At 40.7% G+C, this 21,288-nt stretch overlaps 1 protein-coding gene and 2 non-coding genes across 3 annotated transcripts in view; all 3 read right to left on the reverse strand.

Annotated features, from left to right (window-relative positions):
* Positions 1 to 21,288, reverse strand: part of LOC140141354 (chromodomain-helicase-DNA-binding protein 7-like) — a 73,367-nt gene that overhangs the window by 17,405 nt on the left and 34,674 nt on the right. Inside the window, 16 exon segments of the mRNA XM_072163192.1 lie at positions 2,452 to 2,999; positions 3,444 to 3,628; positions 3,939 to 4,155; positions 4,902 to 5,116; positions 5,246 to 5,322; positions 6,573 to 6,700; positions 7,782 to 7,863; positions 8,579 to 8,706; positions 8,709 to 8,860; positions 12,528 to 12,642; positions 14,496 to 14,596; positions 16,814 to 16,903; positions 17,491 to 17,768; positions 18,213 to 18,300; positions 19,786 to 19,832; positions 19,834 to 20,001. Of these exon segments, the coding sequence (XP_072019293.1) occupies positions 2,452 to 2,999; positions 3,444 to 3,628; positions 3,939 to 4,155; positions 4,902 to 5,116; positions 5,246 to 5,322; positions 6,573 to 6,700; positions 7,782 to 7,863; positions 8,579 to 8,706; positions 8,709 to 8,860; positions 12,528 to 12,642; positions 14,496 to 14,596; positions 16,814 to 16,903; positions 17,491 to 17,768; positions 18,213 to 18,300; positions 19,786 to 19,832; positions 19,834 to 20,001 (2,619 nt within the window).
* On the reverse strand, positions 9,644 to 9,784 carry LOC140146904 (small nucleolar RNA U6-53/MBII-28). Its single transcript, XR_011858345.1, has one exon. It is a non-coding gene; the product is annotated as a small nucleolar RNA U6-53/MBII-28 (small nucleolar RNA).
* Positions 15,286 to 15,428, reverse strand: LOC140146903 (small nucleolar RNA U6-53/MBII-28). Its single transcript, XR_011858344.1, has one exon. It is a non-coding gene; the product is annotated as a small nucleolar RNA U6-53/MBII-28 (small nucleolar RNA).

A 21,288-nucleotide genomic window follows, 5' to 3' on the forward strand; every position in this document is an offset into this window, starting at 1 on the left:
CAAGTTTCATGCCCATACGACAGTTTTTAGTAATTTGACCTTAGATGAACCCTGGGTGACCTCGGATGACCCCGAAATAATCTTCTGAACATTTGACTCGATGTAGCACCCCAAAAGAGACCATTTTTGACATAAAAACCCGTTTTAAACATTTTTTTGAAAAAATGCTTCCTTCACCCTAAAAAGGTGGTTTTAAATGTTCAGTTTCCTATCCTTTTGTACATGAGAGACATTCTTCAAAGTCTTTTTTTGGCCTAATAACTTGAAATTGATATATATAATGCGTAATATAAAAACAATATTTCATTAAATTTTTGACCCCCCCTCAACTTCGAGTGTGTGGGAGGGGGCCACATGGGGGGGGGGGGTACTAGTGTGCATGAAGACTACATTGTATGATGACCATTTTTGACATAAAACCTGTTTTAGACATTTTTTTTGAAAAAATGCTTCCTTCACCCTGAAAAGGTGGTTTGAAATGTTCAGTTTCCTATACTTTTGTACATGAGAGACATTCTTCAAAGTCTTTTTTTGGCCTAATAACTTGGCCTACATGACCGAAATTGATATATGTAACGCGCAATATAAAAACAATATTTCATTAATATAGTACTAGTGTGCATCCTCTGGTCATACTACCCCCTACCACATTATGTTGACCGTACCCACCAAGTTTCGTGCCCATACGGCAGTTTTTAGTCATTCGACCTCAGATGACCCCTGGATGACCTTGGGTGACCTTGACGCACTAACCAATACAAACTTGTTCTGTCTGGGGTGAATATGCACCCACCCACCAAGTTTGAAGAACGTGCGACCCTAGTCTCTGAGAAAATAGGTTTTTGCATTTTATGCATAAATTATGCAAATTAGGTACTTAATTACCATATTTTGCGCTGAAAATCGAATCGGGTTGAGATCCTCTGGTCATACTACCCCCCTACCACGTTTCATCATCATAGGGCTTAGGAATCTTACGAATCCCCCAGATACAGCTCCACAAGGCGGATTTCTTCAGATTTCCAACCATATTTGTAGAATCATTATGCAAGAAATTATGCAAATTAACAACTAAATGCGCACACTTTTCGCCGAAAAACTAATCGGGTGATCAGCAGATGTGTATCATAGCTGCCACCAGGTTTCGTTACCATCGCCCGACGGATCTTGAGATAGTCTGTCCACAAACTCCGCTATCAATTTGCGCTGATTTTCAGATAAATTATGCAAATTAGCTATGTTAATTTGCATATTTTTCACCGAAAACATATCTGTTCGGAGCAAACTTGGATACCCTTCCTCCCACCAAGTATCGCCGCCATAAGTCTTACGGTTCCCCAGATACAGCTCCGGACGGACACACATACATCCACACCCCCACCCCCACACACGCACGGACAGACAGAAATAGTGATTACTAAGTCCCATCCTGAACAAAGTTCAGGCGAGACAAAAACCAATCCTATGTATTCCTCTATTCAGAAAATGTATAGTTCTCCGATTTTGCAGCATCCTATCCTGCATTTTGAACCTGTGCCAATTTGGACAATCAGTAGGAAGTTCCTTGTCCCGACTTTTCAAGCTGGCTCAAGCTTTTTGAATTTTCAAGAAAGCAATTTAAACATAATTGCTGGGGTTTGAACACATATCCTCACATAAATAAACACTGTAGTCATCAAGTTGCATTTCACCAATTGGAACTAATTTTAACCGGCCTGCTAATAACTAGACAATAGTAGTAAAATTTGAAGCTTATCCTGGCTGTGACAGTTATAAACATTTGTAGGCTCATTGAGCATTGCACCTGCAGACTAAGCTGCCTCCCCATATGATGCTTAACAGTTTATGGGACCCTTGAACAGTCTTCTGATGAGTGGGAGGGTCATTGGGCTATTGCAGTTAAAATCCATACACCCCCTGTGAAACACATGACTTTAATAATTTCCCACACAGGGGGTGTAGATTTCAAATAGAGTCACCCATTCAGGTAACCCATTCACACTCCATGTGGAAGATTTATGCCATGTCTTCCATAGGGGTTGTATGGATTTCAACTGGAATAGCTCATTTGGAGCCCACCTGTATATTATTCATATTACAGTGCATTAGCGCTTACTTGCAGTTCCGCCATTATGCACTATGTGCGGGAGAGCCTCGAACTGGCAGCATACATGAATGGGAATTGAACTAGTCATAACGTTCTGTGTAAGGTTACATAATTCTTCCTTTCATGTATGCTGCCAGTTCGAGGCTCTCCCCGCACATAGTGCATAATCATGAACTGCAAGTAGCGAAGCGACGTCGTCGATGAGCAGCAAAACCTCCAATGTGTATTGGCCCTGAACATGTTTAAAGCAAAACATCCTATGTAACTGGTTGATGGTTTTGTTTTAACATGTTCAGGGGCCACAAACACATAGAAGGTTTTTCCTGCCCAACAATGGTGCCTACCTTTGGCCATCTAAGGAACTCCGCTGGATCAAACTCCGGCTGAAACACAGCCGGCTTTGTCTCCTGACTGCCATCCGGAATCAGTGCATTCCCGGCATCCCCCGGTGGTCTACAAAGCTCCATTTGTTCAACACCATCAGCATTACCACTAGTTCTTTCTTGTTCATCAAGATATTCAGATTTTATCACTGGTTTCTTGTCCTCGTTCACATCTTGTGATACGTCCATGGCTTGACTCACGTCCTGGGAGGACAGCAAACTGTCAAGCTCTTGTGACGTTGCTCCTTGGATGCGATTCTCTTGCGACATCTCTGTGCTGTTATTAAACAAATCTTGTGACAAACTTTCAGAATTTTCCATGCCACTGAGAGAGGATTGCGAGGATCCTTGGGATTCCTCTACTCTGTCCGGGTCCGATTTCTGGACGGGATTGGGAGCATCGCCGTTTCCGATGGAGGCACCCTCTCCCGTGTCGGGATCCACTTCTTTCTTCACTTCGACGGGTGGATTCTCAGGGTCCATACTGGTGGAAGCTTCTGCTTCATCTGCTGCAGAAATGGAAACAACCAATGAACTCAATTAATACATGCTGATCGGTTACATAACTATTGTGACTAGGGGTAGCGCGACCTCAAAAATGTTAAGGGTCCAGTTGATTTTTCCGGACCCTTTCAAGCCCTGCAAAACCCAAATTTCAGGGGGTCCAGTGAGAATCTAAGGGGTCCGCATGCGCAACCAGGAATATGTGGTAACTTGTCTAGGTTGATGTTATTGTTATTGCGTTGTCATTATTATTTTCATGATTTTTGGACGCTCTATTCGGATTTTTTTAAAACTAAATTTTGAATCAAGATGTCATTTTCGAGTCTTAAAAAAGACTGGGGTTAAATGATTTGTTACGGTTTCCAGCACTGGGACAGGCTGATAACTGTAAGGTCTAATAAATAAGCTACAGTGGCTGTGGCTTACTACGAGTCAGTGTCATGTCTTACCATTAGCATTAGTAGCAGACGCGTCCTTATTTGTCTTCTCTTTCTTGACTGTCTTGGGTGGTGCAGGTGGGAAGAATGCCGATGCCGGTAGATGCCATTTAGGATACCTCTCTTTCAGTTCCTGGAAGCTTAGATCAGGGTCATTCATCATTGATAGCTGAGATTCTGTTCGGTTGATGCCATATCTGGAAGGAAGGAGAAAAGGGCAACATAATTACTGCCGAGGTTAGGATTTTAGTTTTCTTGTGTTCCTTAACAACATTGTTTACCCAATGTGATCAGTCATACTAAAGTCTGTCTCGTCTCAAGTTGATAGTAACACCATGTTGGATTTTTTTCTTTGAAAAACAGAAAAAATCTTGTTTTTCAGTGTTTTGGGACACATAAAACAATCCCAGATAAAACGGAACAGTTGGTAAGTATGCAATGGAGTGTTTCACAGCTCTACACACCCTCTAAGATACAACTCTATGATATTGTTGGGGGTCAGCTCACCTAGCAGTACCAATGATCAGATCCCTGTCATGTTTCCCCGGTTCCCACCATTCCGGTAGCTCCATGCTACGCCTGCATCTCTTCAGACGTCTATCTCGGTCCGGGTGCGTCAGGATCTCGTTGCGTATCTTCAGCAGGAGATCTATCCTCTGTAGACACTTGTTGGCTCTCTCCTCAGAGATCCCTTCAATGGTGAACTCAGGCGGTGGCCTGCTTTCTGTAACGAGAATACACATTGGGTTGTTGCTTTGAAAATCCACACTACCCCTGTGGAATATTTAGCTAAAGTCTAGCACGTCTTCCACAGAGGGAGTACTGGTTTTGAATACAATAGACAATTGGGTAACTTCCATTTCGGACCAAAAATAACTTTTGCCCCCCCCCCATGTGTTTCCTTTTAAAAGAATTTCCTTCATCCCCTATTTTTAAAATCTTAAAATATTCCATGCTCCTTTTACACATGAAAACATAAATGTTTCCCCTTTTTTCCCTAGGTAAAAAAAAGTTCTTCTGGGGTGAACCAAACCTGCCTGGTTATCAAATTAATCTATCTCTGAATTTGACAGCTAATTGATGTTTTAATGTTATTGCATCAATTAGCAACTGTCAAATTCAGAGATAACCTTGTCATTGATTTGATAACCAGGCAGGTTTGGTTCCCCCCAAAAGAACTGCTCTGGCGGGGCTTCCTCTTTAAATTCTCCATCTCCCCATAGCAGAGATGCCAACATTAACATCCAGAAAATAGGGAGAATTCAAACAAAAAATAGGGAGGTTTTCAATATTACATGCAACTTCAATGGCACATAACTTATCAGAAATAAGGATGTTGCCAAATTTGGGTATCAAATTGGACAAAAATGTTTACAAAAGTAGGGAACCTCCCTCTAAAATAGGGAGTGTTGGCATCTCTGCCATAGCCAAAGTTAAATCGGTCCCTGAGAAAACGATAGTAAGCCTTACCCCAGTCCGGTGGTAAAAGGTCATCTTTCTTGCACACTTTGAGACACATGACCCTGAAATGTTCATAGTATTCCTGCATCCTCTCGTCGTATTTCTTCTCCAGCTTGGCCAGCTTCTTGAAGTTAGTCCAGTTGTACTTGCCCGTCTGTGGATCAAGGTCCACGCCGTAAGCAGCCAGAATGCGGTAGAAGTCGGCTTCTTCTCTTCTTGACCACCTAGCAGGAGTAAAAACATATCACAGGGGGTAATATCTTCTGTAAGGTAAGCCCTTTCAAATACAAAATGTTGATAAAATAGCATTCTCCCCCCCCCCCAGTTCAGGTTCATACACTTAACACACTTACTTTTGTGCATGCTCAAGTTTTCTTAGTTCACGTTGTCTCAGCTGTTCTTCAAAACGGATCTTCTTGACATGCTCCCTCTAAAAAAAAAAAAAATTATGAACAATTTTATTAAGTCTCATATGTGGCTTGAAAAATGTGGATAAAACATTGTAGAAGATCACCTGTTTATGAACTAATAATAATTGGCTCCCCCTTAGTGGTTTTCATCCACCATATTTTTCTGTTAGCCAGGGTCCTCAGCTACCCTAATCTTGCTGTTTGCCATTAATCTAGTAGTGGGCATGAGTTAAATTTTAAACTTTCTCAAATTTTGTTAAAAATCATACCAAAGTACCGTAAACATTCGCCTAATGGTGCACCTGGGTTGCTTCGCCTTGGGGGTAAATTTCATGTACAAATAGAGAGCTCCCTCCTCTAAAAATCCAAACAAGAATTAAGGGTATGTGCCCTAATTTGCTGGTGGGATTTTTTTGGGAGGGCACTTTTAGTTTGTGTCTAAAATTCCAGTTATGTCAAGGGAGCCCATAGCGCCATTACGTTATTCTTCTCCTCTCAAGGATTTAGAAAAAGTATAATTTGACATATCTGCAAGATACCGTTCCTGAGTTCCATAAGTAAAAAGGTCAATGCCAGTGGGGTCAGTTATTTGCATTTGGCCACACTGGGGTCAGAAATTTCAAGTATGGTATTGCTTTTACCAACATTTGACCAAGATAGTCTGTGATGGTGCCATTTTGGGTTCAAATGGTAAAGGAAATGCCATTTTGAAAGACATGTGTCTTGAAAATCCTTCTGGGATGGTACAATATTTGTTCTAGCCTTTTGGCTAACTTTTGGGAGCACGGTGGCCAAGCGGAATGGGCTCAGACTCATAATTGGAAGGTTGCGGGTTCAAGCCCCTGTGCCAACATCATGTTGTGCCCTTGAGCAAGGCACTCTATCTCGATTACTCTATTCCACCCAGGTGTATAAAAGGGTACCGGCAATCTTAAATGCTAGGAAGGTAACAGACTCGCTCACATGATGGAGTCTGGCCTAATCACTAACGAAGGAGAGATGGGCACTCTGTCCTGTAAAATACAGGTTTGACTCCTTTACCTTTACAAATGTATTAGGAATACACCCAAATGTATTAGGAATACACCCAAATGTATTAGGAACACACCCAAATGTATTAGGAATACACCCAAATGTATTAGAAATACACCCAAATGTATTAGGAATACAACCATATTATGTATTAGGAATACACCCAAAGGTATTAGAAATACACCCAAATGTATTAGGAATACAAATAAAATTTCATATAAATCCAAAGCCTGCTTACCCTTTCTTTCTTTGCTACTTTCATCTGCTGTCTCTTGTGGTTGCGTTGACATGTGGCTACTAAACGGCGCAGTCTGGTGTTGAGGTCTGGGGCTGGTGGGAAGGGTAGTTTGCCTGGCTCACAGGGTACTGGTAAATAACATAATAAACAGGGATGAAAACAAGCACTGACAAAATTTCCTGCAACTGCTTTAACATTTCCTGAAAATGTGTATTTCCCTATAAGTAAATTAGGTAATGGGGATACGCATCCTGCACAAGAACAAATAAACACAATGGGGAACGATTGCTCGCTACAAGAGGAAACTGAATATATTTAATAAGAAAGAATGAACAGTTTACCAACCCAAAGGGTTCGATTCCCATGCCGGCATATTCCCTTGCTTTTTCTTCAAGTTGGGTTGTATGCGGTAGGGATTTGTATTTATTTGTTGTCATGTTTAATTGTAACACTTTGGATTGGTAAACTGTTCATTCTTTCTTATTTCCCTATACTTTGTACAGGGAAGATCCAGGCAAAATTTCATGAAGATTTAAATCCATGAATAAAAATTACAGGAAATGTGTGTACTTCTATTTATAGGTTAATAAATGCGTATCACTTGTTGAGAGTGAAATTGTACAAAATAATGCACTTGTACTGAGATGTTGATGCGTCTAATGCACAAGCCCAGAAGGGGGGGGGGGGTGCATTAGACGCATCAACATCTCAGTACAAGTGCATTATTTTGTACAATTTCTCGAGCAACAAGTAATACGCATTTATTAACCTATTTCACACATGACTAAAATCCCGTGATTTTTGCTATTTTTGTTACAAAACTGTCACTGAAAATGTTGGAAAATGCAAGCAAATATAAATGCATCCTCCAACAAGATAAATGGACGCGTCCAAAAGTATTGTGCTTACTATGCGGAGTGCACGCCCGTGCAATTATACAATATTTGAGCACGGCTAGTAATTTACTAACGTTTGCTCTGATTGGTTCTCACTATCTAAGAGTGTATGAATTTTTTTTAAATGTCAAGCATTAACCCTAACGCTACAAGACCATACAAACCCTAACATTAAAAGACCATACATTTCAAATGGGGTTACCTGAATGGGCAACTCCATTTGAAATCTACACTCCCTGTATGGGAGATTAAGGTCATGTTTTCCATAGGGGGTGTATGGATTTCAACCAGAATAGCCCAATATATCACTTACTAATTAAGTTGTTGTCAATCTTTGGTTTATTTGGAGCTGGAGAACCAGTTCTTGATGGAGGAAATGACGACATAGACTCATCCTGAAACAAGTAAATTGAATATACAAAATTATACACCATGTTACTGTTTATTGACCTTTTGCAAGGGCTTCTCACAACAAGCTTCTACTTGTGTGTCTTGTGTTGCTCCATTCTTCTTCCTTTATATGTGCATACCTCAATATTGAGTATACCCACACGGGTTTAACGTGCACAATTTACCTATGCACGATCCTGGAACCTAGGATTGATTGCAGATATCAGAACCAGGAATGGTCCCCCTTCTCTTTTTGAATAGCTCTGATACTTAACTTGCACTGGGTTTGACTCTTACTGTACACAGGACCAACAGCTTTACATGACTTCCAAACCACGAGACGTCGCACATACACTACCTATCTGCACGTGCTAAGCAGTGTATGGGGGTGAGAAGAAATTCTACAATTTTATTCTGTAAAGTAACTGAACACAACTGTAGGATTTCCGACCTTATAGGAACATTTTTTGGGAGTGGAAGAGAATTCTCACCTAAGGCAAGCCCAAGACTCGAACCCTCGCCAATCGTAATCTCCCAGTCGACAGCGCAACACCTTTAATTGCTCAGCCATCTCACCCATGCAGTAACTTAAAAAGTGGCAAGTTTGACGTTACGGGAAAAAAATTCATAGATTAATAACACATAGATTGGAATCTTCCATGCCTGTGCCTTCTGAGCGTACTTGAATCTAGCTGATGTCAGTACAGCGTTTAGACTTACCTTAATATCATTGACATCCATTGACATACTGTCATTCAGTTCATCCTTGATATCACAGCTGCCAGATGGCCTCAAGTCATTGTCTATATCTCCATCTGGACCATCAGTGCCTTCCACATCTAGTCCACTGCATAGATATAACAAAGACAACTTACCTTAATATCATTGACATCCATTGACATACTGTCATTCAGTTCATCCTTGATATCACAGCTGCCAGATGGCCTCAAGTCATTGTCTATATCCCCATCCGGACCATCTGTGCCTTCCACATCTAGCTGACTGCAGAGTAATGAAAAAGACAAATTGGTGGGTCGTATCAATAATCGTGCACACATCTCAAGCTAATAATGGTCAGTATAACTGGCTCCAAGTATTTTGTTTTCATAACAGGCATGCGAGTGGCCTCAGGAAATAAACATGGAAATTCAATAGCTTAAAGCCTGGTAAGTGTGTATAGAATTGCAGATTCTTACTGGTAATTGTGATTTATTGCTACGTAACATTACAACAACTTACAAGTGTAAGCTTACTTGCCATTATTGCACTAGTCTGAAAATTGTCATTTCATCCACATTATAGTGGAAATATCATTTGGAAGTCCTGACTTCAGCAAAAAAAGTACCACTTTTGACGTCCAAATGCATTATAATCACACCATTTTACAGTGGTATATAGCATACATTTCGATGCATAATAGAGGGTTCTTAGTAGGTGCACAAACTTCAAAAGAACTCAAGGCGCACAAACAATAAAGACAACGTAAGCGAAAGCATGTTTACGTTTCCTGAAAGTGGCCATTATCACTGATTTTGATTGTATTCCTTTTACTGGGGAGCTCCAGTCAAGACCAGATGGGGATAGACAGACGTGGAATTTAAAAACGCGGACAATGCACACATTGTGTGTTGGCTGTAGAATTCAAAACATGGAAATCCACAGAAACATCCATGGACATTTCACTTGCCTGTCATAATAATGTTGCTATTTGTAATAATAATCTTGTCATAAGAAAGGAAAAAAAGCAAACCAAAGTTTTAGAAATATTGACTGTGGTCAGAGACAGTGCATCAGACTGAGAAGCTGAATTTCAACTCAATGAGTCCCAGCACAGACTCAAACAACCAAACACATACACTAGGCATGTGCAGCTGCATGATGTCTGCGTGGACCCTCAGTATTAGCATGGCAAATCATCATTCCACAGTTAATTCCACAACAAATCAACTCATTTATGAACACATGAAGTGTAATAAGGCATGTGAGGTCAAGTATGTTTAGTGTGTTATAGACTTTTTTCCTGTGACGTCACTTTATCGATATTGGGTCTCAGATGTGAATAAACAACATGAACCAGTAATGCATATAGCAAGCTGACGACAACAGGCAAACCGCAGCTAGTCATGCAAAGTTGATCGCACGCCGGCAAGGAATTTACATTGATATTGTCAGAAAATGTCAAGAAAGTAGGCACTGCAGAGACGAAGAATGGTTGGCATGTTTGCGGTGTGAAGGTAATACAGGGATAACATCCAAGGTTGTCTTATGGAAGCCTGGGTTATATCTAGGCATCACCTGGTATGTCTTCAAACTCAAGGAGTGTGGCTTGTTCAAGCCGCCTTCAACAGAATCTGTAGCCCCTGTACATAGCACTGATAATCTCAGTGTAAGTCTTGCATCACCTAGACCATCTTATGAAAGCCTGGGTTATATCTAGGCATCACCTGGTATGTCTTCAAACTCAAGGAGTGTGGCTTATTCAAGCTACCTTCAACAGAATCTGTAGCCCCTGTACATAGCACTGATAATCTCAGTGTAAGTCTTGCATCACCTAGACCATCTTATGAAAGCCTGGGTTATATCTAGGCATCACCTGGTATGTCTTCAAACTCAAGGAGTGTGGCTTATTCAAGCTACCTTCAACAGAATCTGTAGCCCCTGTACATAGCACTGATAATCTCAGTGTAAGTCTTGCATCACCTAGACCATCTTATGAAAGCCTGGGTTATATCTAGGCATCACCTGGTATGTCTTCAAACTCAAGGAGTGTGGCTTATTCAAGCTACCTTCAACAGAATCTGTAGCCCTGGACATAGCACTGATAATCTCAGTGTAAGTCTTGCATCACCTAGACCATCTTATGAAAGCCTGGGTTATATCTAGGTATCACCTGGTATGTCTTCAAACTCAGGGAGTGTTCAAACCGCCTTCAACAGAATCTGTAGCCCCTGTATAGAGCACTGATAATCTCAGTGTAAGTCTTGCATCACCTAGACCATCTTATGAAAGCCTGGGTTATATCTAGGCATCACCTGGTATGTCTTCAAACTCAAGGAGTGTGGCTTGTTCAAGCCACCTTCAACAGAATCTGTAGCCCCTGTATAGAGCACTGATAATCTCAGTGTAAGTCTTGCATCACCTAGACCATCTTATGAAAGCCTGGGTTATATCTAGGCATCACCTGGTATGTCTTCAAACTCAAGGAGTGTGGCTTGTTCAAGCCACCTTCAACAGAATCTGTAGCCCCTGTATAGAGCACTGATAATCTCAGTGTAAGTCTTGCATCACCTAGACCATCTTATGAAAGCCTGGGTTATATCTAGGCATCACCTGGTATGTCTTCAAACTCAAGGAGTGTGGCTTGTTCAAGCCACCTTCAACAGAATCTGTAGCCCCTGTATAGAGCACTGATAATCTCAGTGTAAGTCTTGCATCACCTAGACCATCTTATGAAAGCCTGGGTTATATCTAGGCATCACCTGGTATGTCTTCAAACTCAAGGAGTGTGGCTTATTCAAGCTACCTTCAACAGAATCTGTAGCCCCTGTACATAGCACTGATAATCTCAGTGTAAGTCTTGCATCACCTAGACCATCATATGAAAGCCTGGGTTATATCTAGGCATCACCTGGTATGTCTTCAAACTCAAGGAGTGTGGCTTATTCAAGCTACCTTCAACAGAATCTGTAGCCCCTGTACATAGCACTGATAATCTCAGTGTAAGTCTTGCATCACCTAGACCATCTTATGAAAGCCTGGGTTATATCTAGGTATCACTTGGTATGTCTTCAAACTCAGGGAGTGTTCAAACCGCCTTCAACAGAATCTGTAGCCCCTGTATAGAGCACTGATAATCTCAGTGTAAGTCTTGCATCACCTAGACCATCTTATGAAAGCCTGGGTTATATCTAGGCATCACCTGGTATGTCTTCAAACTCAAGGAGTGTGGCTTATTCAAGCTACCTTCAACAGAATCTGTAGCCCCTGTACATAGCACTGATAATCTCAGTGTAAGTCTTGCATCACCTAGACCATCTTATGAAAGCCTGGGTTATATCTAGGCATCACCTGGTATGTCTTCAAACTCAAGGAGTGTGGCTTGTTCAAGCCACCTTCAACAGAATCTGTAGCCCCTGTATAGAGCACTGATAATCTCAGTGTAAGTCTTGCATCACCTAGACCATCTTATGAAAGCCTGGGTTATATCTAGGTATCACCTGGTATGTCTTCAAACTCAAGGAGTGTGGCTTGTTCAAGCCACCTTCAACAGAATCTGTAGCCCCTGTATAGAGCACTGATAATCTCAGTGTAAGTCTTGCATCACCTAGACTGTCTTATGGAAGCCTGGGTTATATCTCGGCATCACCTGGTATGTCTTCAAACTCAGGGAGTATTCAAGCTGCCTTCAGCAGAATCTTGCAGTTGAGATACCATGATCACACACTGATGATTGCAGTTCGCAAATAAAATTTATATATCTATGGCATTCCAGTTGAAATCCAGATACCCTTATGGAAGACAATGATCTTTAATCTTCCACACACAGAGTGAATTTCAAATGGGGTTACCAGATTCAATCTGTAATTTACACACCCGTGTGGGAAGATAAAGGTAATGTTTTCCATATGGTGTATGGATATCACCTAGAATAGCCATATGTTGTACACACCTGTCGTTGAAATCATCGCTGTTTTCCCTGGCGATTTCTATCTGGTTGGGCTGACCGCATCGCTCCAGGAAACACAACGATGGGTCGTTACGCATGGCAACATATCGCTCATACCCTGTAGTAAGACAAGATGAGAACAAGATTGCAATGTTTTACCTTCTTAAAGGAAATCTGTACCATAAACTAATCAATGGCTGTGGGGGTCGCGAATGCCATAGCAACACACGCTCGCCGCGGGTCTGTGTGAAAGGTTACACTGTACCGCTTGTGGCAGAAAGGAGCTATCATGGCAGCTTCCATGAATCGCAGAAAGGAAGGATTAAAAGTGCTTTTTCTTTGTTAGGAATATTCCGAAATTCATATAGACCGTCTGGTATGTTTAATTTAGGGGTATATAACTATATTAGCCATTGATTAGTTTATGGTACAGATTTCCTTTAATGCCACAACCTTGCTTGAAATGCTAAAGAAGTATTTTACTTAGAAAATAAAGCTGTACACGCCCTGAACCGTATTATATCATATTACAAGGCTAAGAGACAATAAGATAGCAGGAAATAATACCGTAAAAATTTGATAGTTAGCATATGTGCTTACTATCAAGCGTTTTTGAAAACTGCAAACATGAAGAGGCCTATCCACAAAAGTGTTAAGGGTTTTTAGCAAATCAGCGATATACATAGTGTGTCTCAACCCCATTAGCTCAGTTGGTAAAGCGCCAGACTTTGGTACAAATTCATGTTTTCAAAAGCGCTCGATAGTAAGCACATATGCTAATTATCAAGTGTTCATACATACTCAGGATATAACAACGTTTCTGATTGGATTTGGGCCCTTTTTTGCTGGTCATAAATTCCGTTTATGACCAGTACGCAGGGCATAAACAAGCTGCGTCACGCAGCGTTGGAACCCAATTAACACGATCCACGATTTGCTAGTATTGCGTACACGCGCATGTCACCGCGTTCATCTAACGCGGAGCGCAAAAGATGAGCGTGTTGACCTCATGAGCCGAGCTGTTTCCTGTAAATAGGCCTACTCAATTTCTCCCAATTTTGGAAGGAAAACGGTATGGAAATGTTATTTAAACTTGTAAACCCTTATTATTTTCATTTGTATTGAATTGCTATGTTCAGAATGTTGGGTATGTATGAACGGGGTTCATTCATATATAGGATTTCGGGCATGATCGATGATTTATGCCCTCGGCTCATGCCTCGGGCATAAACAGCGATCATGCCCTCAATCCTATGAATGAACCCCTAATTTATGGTAACTCCCCAAAATGCCCTCCTTATTTGGTCCGCTTGGTTCAGACTGTGTCACATGTACTATGGTACACCTATTCTGCTTCATACACGATAGCAAATTTCTTAGTTACTTGTTCCCATTGTAGAGGATAGGCTGACCGAATATTTTGAGAAGTGGACTACGACAAACTATTGGACCTGCATGTTGTCTATCATACAGTAGAGGATAGTAAAATCAAAAAAATTCATATCGTTTATCCTCATTCTTAGTCAGTTAAATATTGTTTTATTAACTATAAACTATTTCATTTAACTAAAAATTTAACTTCACATCTCCAGTTGCGTGTATTGCAATCACATTCGCGTATCATATGCCTACAACTCCCTACATACGCATGCATCTACAAACATGTTCCACATTATCAATACCGACTGTTAATACCAACTTATTCAAGAAGAAGGGTTATCTCGAGCTTGATAGATGACGCCCAAAATCACACAACTGTCCAATCAGGTTTTGTGTTTACAAACTAGACCACGCCCAAAATCACACAACTGTCCAATCATGTTTTGTGTTTACAATCTAGACCACGCTCAAAATCACATGATTGTCCCATCAGGTTTTGTGTTTACAAACTAGACCATACACACAGAGTAAGATTTTTCTTTCCTTGTGCAACATCAAGGAAAAACTACTATACTTTACAATGAGACTTACCATGCTTGAACACCCCAACCATAAGTGACTTGTCTGCATGTTCATCCCACCAGGAGATGGGTGGTTCTCCCTCAGGAGCAGGGATCGTAATCGGTAGATCACTGCAAATCAAAATAGTAAGATTGAACAAATTGAGTTGATATTTACTCATGTCAGCAATCATTCATTAATTTGATTTAGGTTTAACCCTTATTTGCCTATTGCACAGCTCTGAATATACAGAGAGAGCCTGGATCTTGCAGCATACATGAATGGGAATTGTACCGCTCATATAATATGTAATGATACATTAATTCTTCCTTTCCAGTTTCATGTCTATTGCCAGGCTCTCCTTGCATATGGCGGAACCGTGCAATGGGCAAATTCATGAGTGGTTAACTTGGTTTTACTTCTGTTTAACCTGAGTGGTTAATTTGGTTCTACTTAGGTATAACCTCCATTCATAAGTGGTTAACCATAACCTTTTACTTAGGTTTAACCCCTATTAATGAGTGGTTAACTTGGTTACTTAGATTTAACCCCTATTCATAAGAGGTAAACTTGGTTCTACTTAGGTTTAACCCCTATTCATAAGAGGTAAACTTGCTTCTACTTAGGTTTAACCCCTATTCATGAGCGGTTAACTTGGTTTTCCACAAAGATTTTCTAATAATAAAAAAAGACAAGCCCTTATAGTATAATCACTTTTGTTTGGCTTGAGCGCATACCCCAGGGTAATCTTGTTATGAAAAAGCAATCAAAACATACACAAGTTAGTGAAATGTTGTCAACTGTACAGTGGTCAGAGACAGTGCATCAGACTGAGAAGCTGAATTTCAACTCAATGAGTCCCAGCACAGACTCGCACAAACAAACACATACACTAGAGGCATGTGCAGCTGCATGGTGTCTGCGTGGACCCTCAGTATTAGCATGGCAAATCATCATTCCGCAGTTCATTCCACAACAAATCAACTTGACGTTGATGACAATGAAGTATCGGTAACTAACATGTGGCCTTCATTTTATCTGCAAATATTTCTTGGAAATAATGCTTGGAGCTCAAGTTTGAAGCTTAATTTTGGGTATTTGGAGGACAATTTTGACGTAACTGGTTTAGCCGGGTGCTCTGAAAGTAACTGAACATGCATTTTTTATTCTTCAAACAGCAAATCTCAAGTCACATTGTTTTCCCATTTCAAGGCCAACTGAGTCATTAGTGCCCAATGGTTTTTATGGAGAAAATGAGATCAAAACTTTTGTCTCAGGAAAACACCCAAATGTCTCAGGAAAATACCCAAATGTCTGAGGGATACATCCAAATGTCACAGGGATACATCCAAATGTCACAGGAAAACACCCCACGTCTCAGGAATACACCCAAATGTTTCAGGAAAACACCCAAATGTCTCAGGAAAATACCCAAATGTCTGAGGGATACATCCAAATGTCACAGGGATACATCCAAATGTCACAGGAAAACACCCCACGTCTCAGGAATACACCCAAATGTTTCAGGAAAACACCCAAATGTCTCAGGAAAATACCCAAATGTCTGAGGGATACATCCAAATGTCACAGGGATACATCCAAATGTCACAGGAAAACACCCCACGTCTCAGGAATACACCCAAATGTTTCAGGAAAACACCCAAATGTCTCAGGAAAACACCCAATGTCTCAGGAAAACACCCAAATGTTTTAGAAGCTAAATTTTGGGTATTTGGAGGACAATTTCGCCATAAGTCTTAAGAACTGGTTTAGTGAAGGTGCTCTGAAAGTAACTGAACATGAGTTTTTTTTCTTTAAACAGCAAATCTCAAGTCAATTTTTTTTGCAATTTCAAGGCCGACTGAGTTATTGATGCCCAACTGTTTTTTATGGAGAAAATGCGATCAAAACTTTCTGTCTCAGGAAAACACCCAATTGTCTCAGGAAAACACCCAAATGTCTCAGAAAAACACCCAAATGTCTTAGGAAAATACCCAAATGTCTCAGGAAAACATTCACATGTTTGATATTTGTGTTATTGATCAGCAGAAGGTTAGCACCGAGTTTAGTTTTCACGGTGATTCAATGTCCCGGTCTATCATCATCTCAATAACACAACTTCGGGGTGAGGGGTGAGTTTGGTTTCACAGTGATTCAAAGTCCCGGTCTATCATCATCTCAATAACGCAATTCCCCCTAAGTGGGGGCGAGTTTGGTTTTCATGGTCATTCATGACACACTGGTATCAGAATGCCACCAATGCATTGGCAGATGATGCAACAATCTATCTTGGGATAATAAATACATAGCATGTTTTTACTTGTTTACATTTATATAAACTCACTCACCTAGCATACATTCCTTGTTCTATTTGCTCCACAACATCACCGATGACTTCTTGCTTCAAATAGTACAGAAGTCTCACTCTTAACAACACCCTGATAGGAAAAAGTAACAATACAATGGCAGTGAATTAGTCCTTGCTAAAAGGAATACAACCTTGCCTTATAAATTAGTAATATTACACACCCTGATGTCTAGGAAAACACCCAACTATCTCAGGAAAACACCCAAATATCTCAGGAAAATACCCAAATATCTAGAGAAAACACCTAAATGTCTCAGGAAAACACCCAAATGTGTTAGAAAACATCCAAATGTGTCAAGAAAACCATTATAGACCACATTTTTGTCTAAAATTTGACGACACGAAACCCTATTATCGCATAACGCAAAGGCATGCAACACTGGTGTGGTTTGTCAAACACACACAATTGTAAGATTGGCCCTCATGAATATGCGAGAATCCACAGCATACAAAGTACAGGAACTACAGCTGTTGGTGAATAGTCTGTATATTTTCTAGTCTGTGAGGAAAACACCCAAATGTGTCATGAAAACACCCAAATGTATTAGGAATACACCAAAATGTGTCAGGAAAACACCCAAATGTGTCAGGAAACCACCCAAATGTCTTAGGAATACACCCAAATGTCTCAGGAAAACAGCCAACTGTAAAACTTACTTGTTACAATGTCTCTTCAAGTGATTCTTATACCCTTGGTCCGTTAACAATGTCTCCGGATCCTGATCCTTATTATTGAAATCATATTCCAGTATCGCCGGCACTACAGGCTCCTCCTTCTTGGGTTTGCGTCCTTTGCGGCCCCTCGGTACTGGGGCGGACAGACCCTTGTGGTTCTTGTAGTCCTTAACTGTGCCATCTGGGGCGGGTGTGACCAGATCCCAGATGAAACTCTTAATGTTCTCATCACCCTTGTAATGAAGTAGACAGTATATCAACTGAAATAAAGGAACACACAGATTGTCATAAATCAGAATCGGATAATAAATTTAGGATATTTGTCTCCACCGGGAATTGAACCGGGTACCTCTTGCACCAGAGTCAAAGACCTGATCTGATGCTCTTAAAAGCCCCTGATCTGATTCCTGGCACTTACTGTATATGACAGACACCCCTGTTCAATATAATGTATAACACAATATATCATCATATGCTATCAGGGGCCCGATAACACTTGCGATCACAGTGTTACCGGTGCAATATTCATTACCATTAAAGAGATGCCAGATAAAAATATTATATGCTCTTTTTTCAGATGGTGACGGGCAATAGCTCCAAACAAAAACAGTAGCCTAGGCTACAGTTGGCAATTAACAGGCCTAAAACAAGGCCTGTAACACATTTATTTTCACCATTGGCATACGTAAATAACCAATTCTTACCATGGTTCTTGATATAGCCTCTATGTCCTTCTCTCCCAGTCTCCTCTTGAATCTTGTGGTAGAAATGATGTCATTCCATCGACCCCACCTGGAGAGCAACAAATTAGGAACATGATTGTAGCTGTAACATTACATGTAAGTTACAACTCTAAGATACCATTAAACAAAACTCATTTGCTATTTCATCTGCGTAAAAATAACTCAATATAAGACTCTGGGACATGGGGGTGACGATTTTGCATTAAAGATTGGCAGTCACAATATGCTAGGCTTTGGGGTGTCACAGTAACTACTTGTATTTTCGATATCTGTACTCAGTGTACTACCGTGAAATAGATTATATTTGGTATGGAAAATGGGCACTTCCTGTATATTTCAAAGAATTGCGCTGAGTAAAATTTACTAAATTTACAATATATTTTTACCGCAACCCACCACAAGTTGCCGCAACCTACTGCATGCGGTGACCTGATTTGAAATCTTTTTCCCCATGATGCACCTCATACTTTGGTCTCTCCCTAGCAATTGATGGAGGTGCATCGTCGTGTGAATCCACCGAAACGCAATGAAGTATGAATGAGCCTTAAATGCTCTGCGTGCTAGCCATAGGCTTCAACATAAACTCAAGTCTGAAGTATGAATGAGCCTTAAATGCTCTGCGTGCTAGCCATAGGCTTCAACATAAACTCAAGTCTGAAGTATGAATGAGCCTTAAATGCTCTGCGTGCTAGCCATAGGCTTCAACATAAACTCAAGTCTGAAGTATGAATGAGCCTTAAATGCTATGCGTGCTAGCCATAGTCTTCAACATAAACTCAAGTCTGAAGTATGAATGAGCCTTAAATGCTCTGCGTGCTAGCCATAGGCTTCAACATAAACTCAAGTCTGAAGTATGAATGAGCCTTAAATGCTCTGCGTGCTAGCCATAGGCTTCAACATAAACTCAAGTCTGAAGTATGAATGAGCCTTAAATGCTCTGCGTGCTAGCCATAGGCTTCAACCTCAAGTCTGAGATATTTTCTCAACATATCAAGAGCCATCTCAAAAACCACTGAGCCAATACTAGGCTTGTTTGCGCTCATTTCAATGCATATTTCACGCTGATTACAAATATAGTTATGAAAATGCACAATTCTGAAATGTCTGTACTTTTAAAGACAGACGATACCCGCGTGGAAAGAGTTAACCAGTGTTTGATATTGATGACTCACCCATACGTCAACAGGCCTTTCTCTACACTACTCAAAGCATTCCAATCTTGACCATATAGACTGCAACTATTTCTTGGGTGGTTTCTCAGGATGCTGAGTCTATCCAATTAGTTCTATCTCAAAAACCACTGAGCCAATACTAGGCTTGTTTGTTCTCATTTTTATGCATTTTTGATGCCGATTCGTATCATCGTTAAGCAGGAAAATCCTCCTATGTGCTTGTGGCCCCTGAACATGTTTAAAACAAAACTGCCAACATGCTACATAGGAGGTTTTGCTTTCAACATGTAAAGGGGCCAATGACACATAGGAGGTTTTTCCTGCCCAACAACGATATGTATAATTCTGAAATGTTCACTCACCCGTAAGTCAGCAGTCCTTTCTCAACTCTGAAGCATTCTAATCTCGTCCCATCCAGACTGCAGCTGCTTCTTGGATGGTTTCTCAGGCTGCTGAGGCTGCTGGGCAGGTGGAGGCCCATCTCCATCACTGTCACTATCAGATAAGTTGACCATGTCCATGTTGCCATAACGAGCGGTTTGCTTCCTCTTTCGCGGTTCGTCCATCAGTAGATTCTCCTGTGGATATTTGACGACAAAGAATCATCAAGTTTTGGGGAAAACGCAAAGAGGTTAAACACAGTGAGTAGCAACTCCACAATGTTTGGGTGTCACTTGTGAAGGGGAAAAGGTCATGTGTCCCGAGTAGCGGTACGTCATCCAGTACTACCCAACACCAGTGCTGATGAAGCTGCACACAGGTATTTAAACTGAGCTCAAAAAGAAACTTTTTCACAACTTGTGAATCACAAGATCATAATCCTGTGCATCAAAATGAACCAAAATTATACACAGGATTACTTCAAGACAATACTCTCAAAACACATTCAGTAACCCAGCAGTTGGCCAACTGACACAACAGCAAAATGCACTGACACGGAACAGCTTCCTGGACCACTTGCACAGCCCAATATTTGGCACCCAGCACAACAAATCTGTGAGAATGCATACAAGAACATTGCACAGATGATAAAACGGTACTGCTTTCTGCTTTTCACACACTTTCTTCAAGAAACAGGTCTTGGTCCACACTTTTCCACTTACTCTTTGGGAATTATCATATGTACAAGGATCTTGTAGTCATTCTCACAGATTTCTTGTGCTGGGTGACAATTATTGGGCTGTGAATGTGGTCCAAGAAGCTGTTCCATGTCAGTGCATTTTGCTGTTGTGTCAGTTGGATAACTGCTTGGTTACTGACATGTGTTTAGAGTAGAGTATTGAAGTAAACCTGTGTGTAATTTTGGTTCATTTTGATGGATAGGATTGTAAGATATGAACTTGTTAAAAATAATTATAAGTTTCTTTTTGAGCTCAGTTTAGATATAGGCCCTAAGTTGGCAAGATGAAGAGTCACCTGATCTACTACATGCACCATGCAAGTTACACACAAGCCTGTCAAGTGTGACCAGGGGTGCGAGTGGAGCTTTCCAAAAAACGCGGAAAAAAACAAGTATCCATTAGTGTGTTCGAAGCACACATAGAAAGCTTACCTACTACCATCCGTATTTGTGCGTATTTCATCATAAATATTAGAAGATTAAAAGCTATATTTCATTGCAAATATGTGAGTATTGCACGACAAAATTACAATCCTGGTAGCCATGATATATCCTCTCTTAATTCCTTGTGCTTTTTAGTAAACATGTTGTCACACTTTAGATGGGTGGTTACGATTGAAAATGGTATAATTCGACAATCCACATGAAACAATTCTGCAATGGCGTCGTACGTAAACAAAACATCGATCCCAACGGCAACGTTCGATGACTGCTGCCATATGATAGATGATACTACACAATGCTA

The sequence above is a fragment of the Amphiura filiformis genome, chromosome 2 (assembly GCF_039555335.1).
Source record: "Amphiura filiformis chromosome 2, Afil_fr2py, whole genome shotgun sequence".
Lineage (NCBI taxonomy): Eukaryota > Metazoa > Echinodermata > Ophiuroidea > Amphilepidida > Amphiuridae > Amphiura > Amphiura filiformis.